The 20,052-nt window shown below is 41.4% G+C and overlaps 1 protein-coding gene across 3 annotated transcripts in view; it reads right to left on the bottom strand.

The window, feature by feature from the left end:
• Rnf144b (ring finger protein 144B) overlaps positions 1-20,052 on the bottom strand; it is a 146,936-nt gene that overhangs the window by 54,810 nt on the left and 72,074 nt on the right. For all 3 annotated transcript variants that reach the window (XM_029570388.1, XM_008847075.3, XM_008847076.3), the window contains exon 2: positions 19,362-19,552. In XM_029570388.1, the coding sequence (XP_029426248.1) occupies positions 19,362-19,526 (165 nt within the window). In that variant the 5' untranslated portion in view covers positions 19,527-19,552. The remainder of the gene's footprint in view (positions 1-19,361; positions 19,553-20,052) is intronic.

Here is a 20,052-nt window from a genome sequence, read left to right as displayed (position 1 = left end):
ACCCTCCTGAAAACATTCTTGCCCATCCGTCAACTGTGAACTTGACTAGAATGTTCAGCCTTCTATATTTTATTATTTTTAAAAATATTTTATTTATTCTTTATTTAGTGCATATGTGTGTATTGCCTGCATGTCTGTAAGTGCACCCTGTCATGCAAGGCCCACAGAAGCCAGAGAGGGTGTTGGATCTCCTGGAACTGGAGTTAGAACAGTTGTTAGCTACCATGTGGGTGCTGGAACTTGAACCTGGGTCCTCTGCAATAGCAGTCAGTGCTCTTAAACCCCTGAGCCATCTCTCCAGCCCCCCTTTATGTATTTTTTAAAGTCAGCAATGAAGGGATGCGTTTCATCAAGGCACTTCCATACATGCATGTCATTATGCTTCGTTCTTTTTAAAAATATTTTATTTTTATTTTATGTGTATGTGTGTATTGCCCGCATGTAGGTAAGTGCACCCATGTCGTGCAATGCCCACGGAGTTCAGAAGAGGCTGTCGGATCCCCTGGGACTGGAGTTACGGACAGTTGTTAGCTGCCATGTGGGTGCTGGGATTTGAACCCGGATCTTCTGCAAGAACAACCAGTGCTCTTAACCACTGAGCCATCTCTCCAGCCCCCCATGCTTTGTTCTCCTGTCTCCCATCACCGTCCTCCCCTGAACCCACTGCCCCTTCCTCTCCAACAGCCCCCGCTTTTGCTTTTATGTCACATGCATTCCTTTAGCCTCTCTCCCCTCCCCTCTCCCTGTCTTACGACCTCTTCTCCCCTCAGCTTTCATGACCTACACACACACTTCAGCCTCGATGCTGCCTGTGAGAGAAAACATGCTGACCTTTTATCTCTTTGATTAATTAAGCCTTGTCTCCAGGCAGCCATCACCATCTTCAAGTAGTCACGGTGGAAGAGTATATTAATATAGTTTAGTCCAAAAGGGTGATAGTTCCCCAGCAGAGCTAGGTACCCTCAAAAAAAAAAAAAAAAAAAAAGGCAAGACACACTGAAAACTACTGGGGCACTATCAGAACTGCAGCCTGTAGAAGGCCAGGATAGAAGGAAGAGGGCTGATCAGTTGCTATTCAGCTGCCCGACAATACGTCTCAAACCTTAGTGTCCATTCAGGTCACTTGAGGAGTCTGTTAAAATGCAGATTCTGACTCAGTACGCCTGGATGGGGCTTCCTTCCTCCTTTAAGTTCCCTTAATGCTACTGGCAGACAGAACATGCTTGAAGTACCAGATCTTGGACAAAGACTCTCAGCATTAACAAATAGAATCATCCTGAGGGAATTTTCAAATATACCATGGCCAGCCAAGCCACATCACAGACCAATCGATTCAGACTCTTCAGACTTGAAGGACCCAGGCATCAGTCCTTGCATATTTACAGTTTTATTGAGATATAATTCACATATCATCCAATTCATCCGTCTACAATACAGAATTCATTATTTTCAGTAGATTCATAGTGTGCAACTGTCACCAGATTTGATGCTAGAAATGATGTCCATTAGTACTGATTCCTGCTGTTTCTGTCTGCTGCAGCCTGGGTGTTGACTGTCCTCCAGGGTCCCATGTGCTAAATGCTTGGTTCCCATGATGATGCTACTGAGGTGGAGGGAACCCTGAGAAGTGCATATCCTTATGTCATTGTTAGAGCAGCCTCAAAGTGGACTGTGGGCCTGGTTTCATCCTTCTCTGTGCTTCCTGGCTCATAATGTAAGCGGTTTGCTTGACCACACACTTCCCACTACTGCCACGCAGTGCCCCTAGCAGAGGACCAGAGCAACGGGTCACCCAACCCTGGACCACAATGCCCAGTGCCCCTACCACAGGACCAGAGCAACAGGGTCACCCCATCCTGGACCACAACGCCCAGTGCCCCTACCACAGGACCAGAGCAACAGGGTCACCCCATCCTGGACCACAACGCCCAGTGCTCCTACCACAGGACCAGAGCAACAGGGTCACCCCATCCTGGACCACAATACCAGAACTGTGAGGTAAATAAACCTCTTCCTTTTATTAAGTTAGCCTCAGGTATTCTGTTATAGTGACAGAAAACTGTTAAGCATATCTCTATCTCCAATTCTCCATTTCCCAGCCCTAAGCATCATCAATCTGCTTTCTTTATGGATTTGCTTTATCTAAATACTTCATAAAAATTAAATCGTGCAATGTGTGGTTCTTTGTAACTGCTTCTTTTGCTGGGTATGTTTTCAAGGTTCAGATTCATACTGCAGTATAATATCAATTCTTTATTGCTGAATAGTATTCCACTGTGTGGATATGCTAAGTTTCATTAATCCATTCATCAGTTGGTGGCATCTGAGTTGCTTTTATAACTATAAGGGGCTATAAGCAATTACACGGTATGAACAAGTTCCCTTGTGGACATGTCTTCATTTCTCCTGGGTGTAAAAATGGCATGTGGTACCTCTGTTTATTTATCTTTTGAGAAACTGCCAGACTATTTTCCAGAGCAGACACATCATCTCATTCTCCATTGGTCATGAGGGTGTTCCACTTTCTTCAAATCCTTACCAAACTTTGAAAATATTTTATTATCATTTATCTGTGTGTGTGCACATGTGCACGAGTGTGGGGGCCACAGTGTGAGTGTGGAGGTCAGGGGACAACTCGTAGGAGTTGGTCTCTCCTTCTGCCATGTGGGACTTGGGATTGAACTCATGTAGGCAGGCTTGAAGGCAAGTAGCTCTACTGGTTGAACCATTTCACCAGCCCTCTTACCAAACTTTTTATCTTCTGATTTTTGACTGAAGCCATCCGAGTGTGTCTGACACTGCATCTCTTTTGGCTTGCATTTCCCTGATATTTAATAATTCTGAGTATTTTTTTCATGTGCTTTTGATAATCTGTACCTTATATAAAATTGTCTGTTTCTATGCCCATTGGGGATGGGTAGCACAGTCCTGTTTGGCCTAGAACTTGCTATGTCGACCAGGCTAGTCTCCAACTCATAAAGACCCACCTGCATTTGCCTCCAGAGTCCTGAGATTAAAGACATATGCCACCATGCTTCTTTGTCCATTTTTAACTGGGCTGTTTTTCTCTAATCAAATCATTAAAGCTCTTTATATATTCTACATGATTTTTGTGAGACATGATTTGCAAATATTTTCTCCCATTCTGCAGGTTATCTTTTAACTTTCTTGATAATGTCCATATAACAGTAAAGGTTTTAAAATTTGATGGAATCAAACTTAACTTTTTTTTTCTTTTGTTGCTCATGTAGGTGGTCATATCGAAGAAAGTACTGCCGAATCCACGGCCCATGACAGTTTTTCTATTTTCTTCTAAGGGTCGTATGGTTTTATATTATATTTAATTCCATGGTCCATCTTGTGTTCATGTTTTTCTATGGCATAGGGAAGTGGTCTGACTTTGCTTTTTTGCAGATAAACACCCAGGGTCCCAGCTCCATTGGTTGTATCTTCTTTTCCTCTTGGATTACTTTGACACCCTTGTAAGAAACCAACTGACCATAAATATCTAGACTCTGAATTCTAGTCTCTTGGTAGTGTTGCCCTTCTTTGACTACTGTGGTTTCCATAATGAGTTTGTAATCAGAAAATGAGTTCTCTAGCTTTGCTGTTCTTTTGCAAGATTCCCTTGACTATTCTAGGTCCCTCAAATTTCCATAAGAGTTTTGGGATCAGCTTGTCGATTTCTGCAGGCAACTGGAATTTTAATAGAGAACATACTGAATCTGGAGATCCACTTGAAATGTACTGCCATCTGAACAATGTTAAATCTCCAAGTCTGTGAATATTGTGAGTCTTTCCATGTATTTAGTGCTAAATCTCCCAATCGAAACATCAATTGTCTTTCCGTGTATTTAGTGTTAAATCTCCCAATCTGAACATCGAGTGTTTTTTCATGTATTTAGTCTCTTTTACAATGTGTCACTTTCAAAGTATAAGTTTTATACTTTTTATTAAGTCTGTTCCTAAGCCTTTTGTTCCTTTTGATGCTAGTATAAAGGAAATTACTTTCACAATTCAACTGTCTTATTCCTTGTTAGAGAAATACGACTGATTTTTGTGTACTGTTCTTACACTCTGCAATTTAGTTCAACTGACACCAGTATTTTTTTTAAGTTAGGCGTGATTATAATGTGCAGCCGTGTCTAAGAACCCTGAGCTCAGCACCAGCTATGCCACCAGCTCTACTCAGGGAAGATGCTGTTACGTTCTTCATCACTGCTGGGTCACTTAGTAACGCTGATGGACATGAACACCAGAGACAGGAGGCATCCCTTTCAAACCAGTGTTCCCAAAGACAGCAGTCAGCTTGTTCCAGGCAAAACAGCGAAGGAAACTTCAAGAGGAAATGAAGTACACAGAATTGAAATACTCTTCACTTACAGTGTCTTTAGTACTTTAAAACAGTGCTGCTACTTTTTCTGGGAAAGGGTACAAAGTTTCACCTGGTGAGCTAGAGAACAGTCATTCAATATGGGAGATTAAATTGGGGTTCCAATCAAAAGTACCTCCAGTTCCCATCAACCAAGAGCAATCAAACACTTCTATCTTTATCTGCAGTGATCATGAATAACTAAATTAAGACACAGTGACAGGAACAGCTGTGAGGAGAAACTCATTGAAAAAGCTGCATCCTAGCCTGCTCTTCACAAAGCAGCAGCAAAACCTGCTAAACTGAAGGACATTCCCAGAGCAGTGAACAAAAATCAAAGCAGAAAGATCTGCCTCCAGCATAAAGGAACTCGGGAACCCTTCTGTCGACCTTTCAGGGGCTTTGCCTCTTGTCCCACCAGAGCTGCCTTTCTTACCAATTCCCACACTAGTCCCATGTGGGCCAGGTGCTCCCTTATGATACAGTACACCCAGAAAAGCAACCGGTGGCTCTAGGAGAAAGAAAACAAGAAGGCTTGCCAAGTTTACATCCTTCCATTTCCTCCAAAGAAACATTACCCCTCAGAGCTGCAAGCCCTCAGCTGGCACCAGAGCTCCAGCAGACAGACCTGGCACAGCCAGCGAGAATAAGCACACCAATTCCACGGGGGCGGATTCCACTGCATCCACTTATCCCTTTCTTCTTTCTGCTCTGCTGAGAGTCCCTACTTGAACTAATATAGCACTTCCGAATCTTTCAGATGCACATAGGGTTCCGCAACAACAGCGACAGAAACAAAATTGATAAAGGGTCAAGAAATCTCTTCAGCCATGATGTAGGATTATGCAAATTATATGAATAAAACACAACCATTCAACCTAATCTGGGTACTTAACACTGAGCATTAAAATCACGTAATGCAAAGGATAGAGGGATAAATGGAAAGAGATAGGTAATGAAGTATAAAAGTCACTGTTATGGTTTGAATGAGCATGGCACCTCCAAAACCCAGGCTTCATGGACACTAGCACTCACATGCATGCACACACACAATTGAACATTAATCCCCAGTGCACCGGATTACAAAAGATGATCACTGGGACACAATTAAGTTACAAGGATTCACACTTACCAATGCTCTTAGAGCTATTATTGGAAGGCTGAGTGACCTCAAGGGGATTCTGACCCTGGTTTCTTCTGCTTTCTCACCTGACCATGAGGTCAGTGGCTGGTTCTGTCAAGAACTTCTGCCATGATGTCTTAACCGCAGGTCAAAAGTAGAACCACTGTGAGCCCAAACAGTAGGCTTTTATTTTATAAGTTGATTATCTCAGACATTTGATATAGTAACAGAAAGTTGACTAACAAAGTCTGTGCCTAAAAATTACCTCATTTAGCTTTCACAGAAACTCTGAAACTGGTATTATTCCATTTCATATAAACCAGTTGAGTAATTTAGCCTCAGTTCCCAAGGCTAATTATCATAGAAGTTGAGATTTAAACCAGTGTCTAATTGGACCTCGTCCCTGTTTTCCCAATATACTATGAGATATCTGGACTATTAGAACTGAAAGATGAGAAAATACTAAAATCTCCACAACTTTAAAACACTACTTTGGGAGGCTGGAGAGATGGCTCAGTAGTTAAGAGTGTTTGCCATTCCACAGAGGATACTGTTTAGTTCCCATTACCTGCATCAGGTGGCTCACAGTCACCTGAAAACCCAATGTCCTCTTCTGGACGACTACACACACACACACACACACACACACACACACACACAGAGAGAGAGAGGGATTCATGAACACCAGCACTCACACAATTAAAATAATAAGGGGCTGGAGAGATGGCTCAGAGGTTAAGAGCCCTTAACCTGGTTTGATTCCCAGCACCCACATGGCCCATAACAAACATCTGTAACTCCAGCTCCCCAGGAGGATCTGACACCCTCTTCTGACCTCCATGAACACTGCATGACATGAGTGCACCTACCTACATGCAAGCAATACACTCATACACATAAAATAATAAATAGGATATTAAAAATAAAATAATAAATCATTTTAAAAAGAATATATGGGCTAGAGAAATGGCTCAGCAGTTTAGAGCACTGGTTGTTCTTGCAGAAGACCCGGGTTCGAATCCCAGCACCCACATGCAGCTGACAACTGTCCATAACTCCAGTTCTAGGGAATCTGACGCCCTCTTCTGTCCTCACGGGCATTGCACGACATGGGTGCACTTACCTACATGCAGGCATAACACGCATGCATACACATAAAATAAAAATAATAAATATTTTCTAAATAAACAAAAAAGAATATGTATCATAGGCAAGTTACTTAATGTTGATTGGACTCCTTATTTGTAAACTGATGTGTATCAATGAAAAAAAGTAAAGCATAATAAAGACAGTGCCTGGTACAGCATACACCTCACTGTAGATATCCAAACGTCTTTGTTTTTCTTCCTTGATTTCATTTCGCAGGTGAATAAACTGAAGTTCAGTGAGATTGAGTCAACACTAAGTAACTCACACACTTTCCAGAAGGGTCAAACCAAAAATACCTACTTACTGGGAACGGGAAGTGACTCAAAACCATTGATGCTTTCAGTTAACACAGAGCTATTTATTTCCATGGAAATGTGGCTCTGAGTTTGTCCCACCTGGTTGCAAAGGGTGTGGTCGCATATCTGGAATCCACAATGTGGACCTCGCATAGTCAACCTTTGATACTCAGCTGAAATGCTCAGAAAATGGAATTTTAGACTTTCTAGTTAACTCACAACCTTTTCTGGCTTCAATTTACCTAAACCATTCAAATTTCTACATGGTGCCACCTTATTACTAAACATCAACTTTTTTATGACAATGCACCTTCTCCTGCTATAGAACTGTTGTTACATGATTCTTTCATTTTTGCACATATCATTTATTTTTTGGTTGCAGCCACTTCTAACATATCAATACTGTGTAAAATTGTATAAAGTTAGCCCAAACTACAGCACTAAGCTACTGTATAGATAGATAGATAGATAGATAGATAGATAGATAGATAGATAGAGATAGAGATACATATATATGTGTATATATATATATATATTTTCTTTTTGTTCTTTTCGAGACAGGGTCTGCCTGTAGCCTCAGCTGTCCTGGATTCACTATGGAGACCAGGCTGGCCTCGAACTCACAGAGATCCGCCTACCTCTGCCTCCCAAGTGCTGGGATTAAAGGTGTGCACCACCACGCCCGGCTATTTTTAAAAGACAGATCCATGAGATGAATCTATTTTGCTACAATTTACTTCTTCCTTAGAGGAGGAAGAATGGATGAAAGAGAGAGATATGCTATTTTCACGTACAGAATTAGAGAAGGTAAAAAGTTTGAAAATACCCAGTGTCGCAATAAGGGACTTTACTACACTATGGTGGACTCTACAGGGGTGCAAAGGTTGGGAGGGTCATTTGATCTCACATACGACTTAAAATCTATGTAATTTTTTGATTAGGTAAGTCTACTTCTAGAACTATAAACACTTATATAAGCTCAGGAATTTTCATCCACAATAGCAAAAACCTGAAATTTTAAAATCTATTAACTACTATTGTTATCATCATGTATGTCTGTGTGCACGTGTGCAGGCATGTTCACACCACAGTACACATGTGAAGGTGACGACAGCTTCCAAGAGTCAGTCCTCTTCTTCCAACTTCACATAGGTTCCGGGGATTGAATGTGTGCTATCTAGGCTTGTGCAGGAAGTTTGTTTACCTGCTGAGCCTTCTCGCTGCCTGATTTTTTTTCTTCTTAATAAAGTTGACACGGCCAAACTATAGAGCATCAAGCAATACTTCGTTTCTATAAAATATATATTATTTATTGAAACATCCAAACTATGCCAAATTATATTTACAAAACTCAAGCTAAGTGAAATATCTATGAAATTCCCATTTAGTAATGTGTACACATACATACACAGACAGGTATATGTTTACATACTAGAAAAAACCTTGGAGTACAGATGAGTTATTCATATACTCAATAGTGTTCGAGGTTTCTGTTTAATTTTGTATTAATAACAGCACATATTATATTTATAATTAAAGTTAGTCTCTCTAATTTAAAAAAGGAAGCAAGAAAAATAGGAGAGAACGGAGTAAAGGAAGTCACTGAGGTCTTGCATTATTTCTAATTAAGTTCCCCAGTCCCAAAATGTGCTAAAAGCTTTGCACTGAGCTGAAGCCTCTGGTACTGAAAGTCATTCTGAGTTGGCAGAAGCGGGAGAGTGCTCAGCCAGGCAGACCTCTCCTGAAGACTCTTCTGTCGGGGGTCCTTCCTATGCCTGCTGGCTTCCTAGTTACACAAAGAGACCAACAGAGGAACCGACATCCACACAATCCATTCCTAACTTACTGCAAATTTTGCAGAAGTACTTGGAGTTACCTGGACTAGCTGTCTGGTGATGCTACAGACAGCCTGCCTGCCTCAAGGACTTTTAGAAATTGAGGTGGCTGAGTGGGCCTCAGAACATAGATGCACAAATCCAAAAATACTACATTAGTGAATGGGTCATCACTGTGTATCAGGTTCATGATCCTGGTATCAGGGATATTCTTTGACGCCAGATTTGGGGCATAATGTGGACACAGTGAGCTGAATAAGGAATGGAGTGCTTGGCCAGGCACTAGAACGTTACTAGGACTCAAGCTGGTAGAATGAAAAAGAAAGTAAAGAGCACTCTAGTTCAAAGAAAGACATGGAGGTGCACATTGCCCCCCAGTAAGATAGAAGAAGGTGGTCTGGACACTGGGAGACTGTGAATCCAGGAATCTGGGTGGAAGCAGGAAAGGCATGATCCAAACAGGAGCACAGGCATCCTTAATGTGGGGAACAGACTCGGGTCGGTCATGTAGCAGAAGCCAAGCAGCATACTGTTTTGCAAGCTCTGTCCCCATCTGCTGTGTGTCCTAATCCTCCCCCAGCATGCTCACTCCTGCCCATTCTCCACCCCATTCTAAACCATCCTAAAACCCATCTCATAAATAAAGCTTCCAGCAGTTCCATCTTTCCCTTAGCACTGTGGCCATGAACCTCATTCTAGAGTCTGCTCTTCTGTCCAGGCTCATGCCCAAACACGGGTCCACTGCCAACCACACGTTCCTGAACCATCTTTCACTGTAGTTCCTCCGAGGGCTATTCTTCCTTGATTCTGTGCCCTCATGCAAGGCTGAACTCTCCTTACTAGAATACTCCGGATCCCACCAGCACTGTCATCAAACTATTTCCAAATTATCTTTCAGTCGCAGCTCCCCCCCAAGGAACTAAGATGAACCTCTTCATCTTAGTTCATTTGGGACCCTACCTGCTCCCACACCCTACCTGCTCCCGAGACAGCATCAGTCCCATCAAATACACTGCACCACAGCTGTAGCAAAGGAGAAGCTGAATCTGGGCTACCATGAGATTAGGCTTAGAAGATACTAGAAAGGGGCACGATTTCAGAGGAACCAATAGATTAGCCTCAGTGACTTCACAGGGGGAAGTTCTGATCATAGCTTTCCCGTTTGGCCTGAGCCATCACACTCTGACCTATGGGCTAAAGAATTAGACCACAGCAGCAGTCTGCTTGCGAAATGAAAGCAGTATCTATACACCAGTCGTTTACAGTTCACCAACTCCCCTTTTTTTCATTACTTTCTTGTGGAAAAAGAAATACCATTTTGATCCCTATTCCACCCCCCCACCCCGCTTTTTTCAGACTGAGAAAAACCTGAAGTGCTTGTTCAGTCTGTGATCAAGGTCAAGAGGTTGTGCAAGCAATACTTGTTTCCAAAGAATTGTGTCAATGCGGGGGGGGGGGGTTAAAGTACCGACTGTTAATTACACATCCCAAGAAGGTGAGCACATTCAAGAGCTGCAGCTGTAGAAATAAAGAATAGTGGTTTTGGTTTCCATAGAATTCAAGAATGCAAGAATAAAGCAAGAATAAAAAGCAGCTAAGGATACCTCATTAATCCAGACAGTGAGAGGAGAGATCATGCAAAGATCATGAAATGTTCATTAAAAAGACAAAAAGAAACATTTTTTCTGGACTATAGAACTCTCTCAAAGAAAAATAGCAATTTCAGGGTTTCTGACTTCAACTGCATTTCCTAGAAATTGTATCTAAGGGGCAGGGGATAAAGTGCTTGCTATGCATGTTTGAGGACTGCAGCTTGAATCCCCAGAAAAATCCCATGTAAAAAACAGGTAGAGGGCTGAAGAGATGGCTCAGCGGTTAAGAGCACTGACTGCTCTTGCAGAGGACCTAGGTTCAATCCCAGCACCCACATGGCAGCTCCAAACCGTCCTTAACTCCAGTTCCAGGGGAATCCAAAGCCCTCTTCTGACCTCCACGGGATTGCACAACATGGGTGCACTCACATGCAAACAGGCAATACAATCATACGCATAAAATAAAAATAATATTTTTTTAAAAACCAACCAGGTAGACATAGCTGCCTATAATCCCAGCACTCAGGTGTCAGAGTCAGGAGATCCCCAGGGTAAGCTGGTTAGCTAGATTATCTGGAATTGACCAGTTCTGAGTTCAGTGAGAGACCTTACCTCAATAAAGTGAAGCATATTGAGGCAGACACCCACATCGAGTCCACAGGGCATACACACACATGGGCATCTGCATACACGCAAAACATGCAAGCACATCACACACACACGGCAAGAAAGACAAAAAAAGAAAGAAGAGAGGAAGAGAGGAAGGGAGGAAGGGGGGAAGTGGGGAGGACCTGGGATACAGAAGATTTACTGAGTGATCCTCACCAAAGAACTACTCATGAGTGAAGACAGAGAGGCAAAAACCACAGTCCACAGCACAGTGGAGCCTGGGCTTGTGTGGGTCATCGCCTCCAGAAAGGGGCTAGAGATGGGGACGTTGCTTCCCTCCTTCACACCTGCTCCCCATTAAGTCAAGTAAGGAAGACTTCATTGCCCATTAGCCAATCCCTGGGAAATGGAAGGTGGGAGCACTGCCTTGAAGAGGGATCTGGGGGACACCACAGTGTCACTCCAGCTGCTTCCCTCCCTTACTTTACTATGGGATCTAAAGGCAAAAGATAACTGTCTATCAAACAGTACCAACTAAGCTTAATCAATTATCTCCCTCAGTAAGCTGAAGTCTTCCATAAAATGATTAGGCTAGATGGGTTAACTAAGGAGTCTCAGTTTCAAGAAGAGAGCATTAGACCTGGTATCATGGCACACTCTTAAAATCCCAGCACTTAGGAGGCTGAGACAGGAGGATCACAAGTTCAAGGCCATCCTAAGCAACATGACAAGAATTTATCTTTTTTTAAAAAAAAAGAAATAGAGAAAAGAGGGAGGAAATTATGAGGAAAAAAAATCACATGAACTGTTACAGAAATATTCCAAGTGAAGCCACCATTTAAGGAAGAATGTAGAGAAATTACTTACACAAAGTCACAAAGCTATTGGCGGGATTATAAACAGACCCAGGCCTGACTAGTTATCAAGACTGACCTAGGATGACTTTCCACTCCTTCACACAGGACTAACACTGAGAGGGAGTCAAGCAGTAACTTAATCCTCGCCCCTAAGAGAAAGATCACCTTCACTCAAATGATAAAAAACCAATGAGTAGAATCCACGTTCAGTTACTAATAGTAAAATTAGATTTCGACCCATTTTGTTTTAGTAAGAAGAATTAGCACTTACAGTTAAATGTTATATAGAAACAGATTACAATGAGTATTAGCATAAAGTTTTGAATTAGTTTAGAATTATCTAATAATTGAATTGGCAGTGTTATGTATGCAAATCTTAGAAGTTTTCCAGTTTTAAAAAGGAACAAGACTGTTCAGGTGATCACACTAAAATCAGTAGAGCCAGAAAGCTAGCTGCTGTCCCAGGTCTGTACGAAGTGCTTTATCTGGATCATCTACAATAATGTTCTCTACTATCTGAGATGATTACTAGTCCTGTATCACATAACAGAAGATGAAGACCTAGACGGTCCAAAGACATTAACAGAAATTCCATTTCTTCCAAGCCACTATCATTTCTGGCTTGGGTCATTATATTTGAATTCTGCATTAGTTACTTTTCAGGTTGATCTGACAAAATACATGGCAGAAATAACTTTAGGGAAGAAAAATATACTTTGGCTCACACTTCTAGAGGGTTTCAGCTGCCATGGTATGGTGGCTGGAGCAGCTCAGTCTGTGGCAGCAGGAGCGTGAAGCAGCAGCTTGCTCACACAGTGGCAGACAAGAAACAGAGAATGAGGCAGAACCTGGGCTTGGGTATAACCTTCAAAGGCCCTTCCCTAACGACCCACTTCTGCCAGCCAGGCCTCACCCCATAAAGGTTCTCCACAGCTTTCAAAACAGCACCATAAGTAGAGAAACAAGTATTCAAAACAAGAGTCTATGGGGAACATTTCAGAGTGAAATGATAACATGTTCTAACTAGTCTTCCTGTTTTCATCCCAGCTCCTGTGGTTTATGTAGCAACTATAATGTTTATGATGATTAATGTCATATGACAACTTGATTGGGGCACAGGATTCCCCAACATTAGGTTAACATCATTTCTGGGTGTTTCTGGGTAAAATGAACATCTGAATCAGTAGACTGAGCAAAGGAGACTGCCCTCTGTAAGTCTGATAATAAGAAAAAGATATTGAGAACCACCCCACCCTTGGAACACTAGGCACTGATCTTTCCCCATCTTCCCCCTGGACTTACACCATCAGTTTTTCTGGCTCTGAGGTCTTCAGACTCACACTGCAACTTATACCTCTAGTTCAACTGGATCTCTAGTTTGCAGCATATAGATAGATCCTGACACTGGACCTCCATAATTGCAGAAAATAGTTCCTTACAATAAATCTACGTATATGTGCATCTATCTATCTACCTGTCTATTCTCCTATTGGTTCCTTTTTCCTAGATAACACTTATAATGTGGTGTTCCATTTAAAACATTATCAAATCATGACATTCTGTGAAATCCTTCTATCTGTTCTCAAACCAGACTGAGGCTAAAATCCTTAACACAACCTGCAAAGCTCTGTACATTTTATGCACATACTATATAACTTTCACTTCATCTCCTCCTTCTCCCTACATACTACACATGCCTGCCTGTACACAGACATGTGCATAATCTATGTTCAGTGGCTACATTAGTCTCCTACTGCATCCGAATCCATCACGTGTACCTCAGCCTAAGACCTCCATATTTCTTCCCTCTTTCCCTGAGTAGTTATATATGGCTCACATCTCATTTCCTTTCAGTTTCTACCCCAACAGCACCTTACCAGTGAGACTTGATCTGGCATAACACGGAAACCCTGTTCCCACAGCATGCACTACCTCACTTGCCTTCTCTTGCATTTTTAGAGGTCTTGCATTTATCATCATTTGACTTTGGTATTTACTTGTTAGCATGGGTACCATGTATTAAAAGTCAGGCTATTTGAAAACCGGTTTTCATACCGTTGTTCACCATAATATTCCGACCATCAGAATTACTAATGACAGTAAATATCTGTTGAATAAATGAAATCCAGACAAGAAGATTTAAGGCCATTCTCTGAAGTAATGAACCACACAGACAAGGACTTCTTTCTCCTCATGGGGGACCTAGGCAATCTAAAGTACCCTCCAATTCTAGGACTGTGATGCTAGGACAAAGTCATTAGGGCTAGGATAATATGATTTTGCTGCTGCTCCTTCCTCTCTGACACATTATTTACTGCTTGCCTTGAATAAGTGAGTGGTGAGCCCTGGGCTTGGATGAGATCATGGGTCTGGGAAGCCAGTACCTCCCTGAGTCATCTCTAACCATTCTGTATGCTGTTGCTATTTGTCTTGTTTCCCCAGATGCCATCTGACCCGGCAGAAGCTCAGTTGTCAGTGGGAAAATATAGCATCAAAATTGGTATCTTAAACCAGTGACTTAACTGGTAAATACAAAAGTCATAATGTTATCATTAAAACTTTTAACACATATGACAGTGAGTACACTGTCATTTTTACAAAGTTAAATTCATTGGCTGAGTGTCCACCACTCAAAACCAAAATTAAAGAAAAGCAGAAATCTCACCTTGCAAACTATTATATTATAGACCCCAAACCTACAGAATAACAGAGTGACAAAATCTATTCCTATCCATCTAACAGCAATCAAAAGCATGCAAATCTAGTTGGCTGGACAATTTCAAAGCTTCAGGAAAGACTAGCGGGTCACATAATCAGAAGAGGAGACAGAAAAGAACTCTAACATTATCCTGAGATAAGATGCCTTATTATTTCTTTCACTTGTGGAGAGTTCTGGGTAAAAGGTTCTTAAAATGACAGCACCTTTTCACCATTAAACAAAATACTAGACTAACAATCATTATGTTGTTATTGGGAGTAAGTGGCTCTTAAACAAACGGTAGTTTAAGACACTCCCATCTGCATCTTTTAGATCCATCAAAATATGTGCTCACTGATTCACTTTTAAAGTAACTAGTGCAGTAGGAGCCATACAGAATGATACACACATTTTAAAAAAAATTTTTATTTTGTGTGTGTGTGTGTGTGTGTGTGTGTGTGTGTGTGTGTGTGTTATGCCTGACCTACTTGTAGAATTTGTTTAAAAGCTCAGCTATAAGCCATACTTTGGGATAAACCCAACAGAAAACATCACTCCCTTCTTTTTCCTGACCCCTAGTTGCTAGTCTTTGGGTGTCTTCAGCTGTGAGGTAGAACTCATCTATACATACGTACCTTTTGATAAAAGGCTAATGAGGAAGCCAGTCAGATAAACCCAAACCTTTATAGGCTCTCCTTGTTCTGAAAGACAGAGCAGCTCAGTACACAGTGGAATGTAGGAAAGGACACTAATGCTGCCAGCTTCTGTGGGCTTGGAACTGAGCTAGACTCTTTCCTGGAATTCTCACTGGATGCCTCTTACAGCACCCCAAGACAGGCATCCCCCACTCCCACCTCGCCCATCTCACAGGCGAGGAAACTAAATGCTGGAGAAGCCCGAGAACGCGCCCCAAATCTTACTCCACTAGCTAGAACTCCAAAGCCAGAACTTGAGTCTGGCTCTCTCTGTCTTTGTATCTGTGATCTTCAGCCCCACCAAGTGAAGGGAAGAATTGCTGCTGGGGCGGGAAATGTCATTGCTTTCCCAGCGAGTATACCAGTTGGCGCCTGGGCAAGAAGCACCGCAGGGTCTTTGCTGCATTTCAGAGTTACCAACTGTGTACTATACACACACATGTGTGTACACACAAACATACACATGCATACACACAGTACAGATCTTCCCAAACTGCAAATGTCTTCCAGGCTGTCTGTGGGCTTTTCTTAAAGGTCACCAGAAAGTCCTGAGGGAAAGAAGGGTTTGATCTAAAAAGTTTTATATTTCCTCTCACTTTTTAAACATTGGAAAATCTATTTGGCTGCAAGGAATGAATGGTAAAAAGAGTTCTAACTACCTAGAGCCAATAAAGCATACTGGAAAAGACAGGAATATAGCTGGACTTTATTTTCTTTTCACTCAACACATCCTGTCTTTAATCTGAAAGGTAAATAGGCCATGCCCAGCATACCGACTCTTTTCAGGTGAAATTATCTAGGTTATAAAAACAAGCAACAACTGTGCTTTCATTATGCTCTCATTCATGGCTGACAGAAATAGTGTCCAAAATAAATCAGAGGCAAATGTTGCCCACAAGAGAGCAAACCCATGAATTTCCACCACTTTGATAAATAACTGCAGTTTTTTCTTCTTTCATTTCAATGAAATTATAAGGCATTATTTGAGTTGAGTTCCAGAAGTCATAAAAGAGCTAGGTCTAAAGAATTAAGACCTGCACAGTGGTGCACAGCTTTAATCCCAGCACACTGGAGGCAGAGTCAGGGAGACTGCTACAAGTTCAAGGCCAGCCAGGGCTCCATAGCAAGTCTCTGTCCCCTGAAAAAACAGAAAAGGAAAGCTTGACTTTTCATATTTAGATTATTTGTATGACCATGTAACTAACAAAGACAAGAAAATAACCCCCTCCAAAAAAAAACAAAGAAAAGAAAGATATTATTTTTACTTTGTATACTAATAACAGACTAGCATCTGAGATATTTAGCCTTCAGGGTACAAGAAATAATTATGCAGCATCTCTCTCTGCAATCCTCAAATATCAGCTCCTTAGACTCCACAGTGGACTGAAGGAGCTGTGGCTTAATTCACGGAGAGCTATGTCAATTTCCCCTGCTTTACATTATATTCTTTTCTCCATATTAAAGCTGAGCAGATGGCCCAACAGAAGAAACCACCTCCACAAGCGGAACACCTAAAGGGCAGTTAAAACATGAAGTGAGAGAGACTCATGGCTTATTTGAAGCAAGGCCTGTCATGCTCCTTTCTCTGATGTCACTTAAACCCAGAATTGCCAACGGTAAATGATCTAAAGAGGTAGTCTTCAGAGTGCCAGTTGTAGGCAAATCAACAGGCAATCCATCTTTTAAAAAAGATAAATGCAAATACTTATCAGATGTTAAACAGGGTCTACCTGCTCTCCTCCTAACTACAAGATTTCATAGAGCCCCTACAATGCAAATACACATTACATCCCCCCAAGAGAAGAACAGAGAATACAGTGGAACAATTTTTGCAAGGATCACCTGTTTACTTCACAGAACTGGTGGGCCACGGAATGAAAAAGAACATGAAGCATATCAAAAAAAGTTCCAAATTTCTATTTGGTCCTCAAAATATAGAAAATATTTGATATCTTTCATTCAAACGCATGTTAAAATCTTGGGGCATTAAATACATTTTAATAAGATTTTATTTTTTAATTATGTGGGGATAGAGGTATGTGCATATGAGTGCAGTGCTTGTGGAGGTCAGAAAGGGTATCAGGTCCCCTGGAGCTGAAGTTACAGGTGGTTGTGAGCTGTCTGGCATGGATGCTGGGAACTTAACTTGGGTTAAGAGCAGTACGTACTCTTAACCACCGAGCTATCTCTCCAGCCCCTAGACACAATTTTATATCATGTTATATATAAAAGAGAAATAAATCAACAACAGAAAATGTTAGGCTAGCATTTCAGGAGAATATGATTCTAATTGCATTTTTACAGACAGTAATGTAATCACACACACTCAGCTTACTATTTTGGTAGATCACAGGTAATGGAATGTCAGGAGGCCAGGGAAGGTTAATGCTTACAGGCACAGAAAGTTCCAGAACTAGAGAGGTACCAAAAATATCGAGCCATTTGACATTCTGCTTTTGAGTGTGCTATAACAATGAGGAAGAATCTAGAAGACAAAATAATGTAATTTTATGAACTCCAACTCCCAAATCACTGAAGAGAACTGAGAAGAACCTGCACTGTTTTCAATTAGAAACTAAAGCCTACTGAAACATTAATACGTCAACATTAGAGCCCAGTAAAGATGAAATACAACCTTTGCTTGGACATTCTTCTCTCAGCACTGACACACAAACTTGCATTCTGTACCATGAACTCTAGTAGTGAAAACTGAATGCAATATCCTGCTTTCAAACACTAGTCACCCTCAGAGAAAAACGTCCACCCTGGTTTTCACTAAATGTAGCTTCTGCTCAACATTTTTCAAGGTGTAGGAAAGGTCAGAAACATTAGAAAGACAGAGACATCATCATTCCTGATAGACAGCACTTAGAAACAGAGCAAGACCAAAGAAAACTGTCTGCTCTGGGATAAGTCCTCTTCTTGACTTCCTATTCAGCAGCACACACTGGCAAGAGGGGGGAGAAGGGACAGCATGACTCCTCAGGGACGCCTACTCCTAACCCTCCTGAAAACAAAACATCTTCCCTAGACCCAAACTCCTAACCCCTTTATTGGCCTCTGTTCTGCACCTAAACCCTATTACTCAATCTTATATAACTCACCTGTTTACTAAGCATGGCGTTTATTTTGTAACCTTCTTTGATAGATTATAAACTCCTAAGAGCAAAGATCTTTTCTAAGTTTTGTTTCTTTAATTGATAATTCCTGGAGTCTGAGAACAGTTCCCAGGACACAGCTGCAGCTCAATAGACACGTGTCCAATGAACAAACAGTACCATTTCTCGCCATCTTTCAGTCCTGCAGGAACCCATCAGTCTATCTCTGTCTTTATACATTAACTAGCTAACCTTCAAGGAAGCTAGTAATAACAATCACAGGCCTCAATAACATATGTCACACCAGCAGAGGCAGTTCACGCAAAGATCTATGTTGTTACTGTTGTCTCAATGTAGAAGAATCATTCAGAACCATTCATAGTGGAAGCAGGGGCAGTGACAAAGAAAAACATCTGTATTTCAAGTGCTTTTAGCATATGAGTATATGAAAGAAAATTCATCCAATTGTTACCTGATTTCCCATCATTCAAAATACCTGATGCGCTTCTTAGAGACGGGCATTAACTCAAACATACTGAATGTTTTGTTTTGTTCCTGAACAGAAGGATTCTACTCACTTAATAATTACATTTCAGTGGATGTGGTGGTACACACTATAATCTCAGAACTCCGGAGGCTGGGCAAGAAGATCACAAGTTCAAGGCCAGCTTGGGCTACATAGCAAGTTAAGAGCCAGCACAGGGAGACCTTGTCTCCAAAGCTCAAGGGACAGAGATGTAGGTAAGTGACAGAGGACTCAACTACCATGTTCTGGGCCCTAGGTGCCACATCAAGCCTTGTGAAAAAAAATTAATAAATTACATTTCATTATACATACTATATTCATAGTAAAAATCAGCAAACTTTTTACCATTCATGGCATTATTTGGAAAGTGATCCAAATGTGCGTTTGCTCTCCAAAGTAGGGTGGTAGTGTAGCAAACCTTGGTTTCTCAATAAGCCACAGAAATATATTCTGTACTTTGGTAATTTTTCCCTTTGAACTTTCTCAAAATGGAAATAGAAGGGAAACTTACGGCTGTACAAAAGATGCACTGGCATTCCTGGAGTGTGGTCATCTTGTCCAGGGACTGTTCACACAGGCAGAGTTTGCAAGTGATAAGGGGAACAGGAGACAGGTCTCCTGCTACTGGGTTTTCGGCAGTCATGGTCAGATACTGGAGCCCATCAACTGAGCCCATCAGCCTGTCTTTAGCCTCCTCGATCCCTACAGAGAAAAACAAAGCAGGAAATATTATATCCATGGATATAACTATTGTGAAACACACACATCTGGGGACTGCCTGAACAAATCCTCACCCTTGGTGACTTCTACTAGTATAGCTAATACATTTCTGAGAACTGTATGCTGGAGCACTCCCTGTCTTGGCAAAGTATTCCTAGAGCCCTGAAATTTAAGCTGACCTCACCTCATTGTCCTGATTCATATCACATAAGCTAGCTGAGGGAATTAAAAGATCTCTGTAGGGGGAGGGGAGGAATAAGAAGATGATGGTCAAAGGTACAAGTTCCAGGTAGACAGGATGAATACGTTTTGGACAAGTACTTACTTAGCATGATGACGACAGCTCATAATAATAAATTGTGCGTTTGGCATTTGATGAAAGTAGATTTTAAATGGTTCTTACCATGAAAACATGGGTAGGCAGAGGAGCTGATATTATGTTAACTACCTTGATTTACTCCTTTCATGTATATTCATGCTAT

Source organism: Nannospalax galili, unplaced genomic scaffold (assembly GCF_000622305.1).
Source record: "Nannospalax galili isolate Female #2095 unplaced genomic scaffold, S.galili_v1.0 scaffold923, whole genome shotgun sequence".
Lineage (NCBI taxonomy): Eukaryota > Metazoa > Chordata > Mammalia > Rodentia > Spalacidae > Nannospalax > Nannospalax galili.
This window is presented reverse-complemented; position numbering and strand designations above follow the sequence as displayed.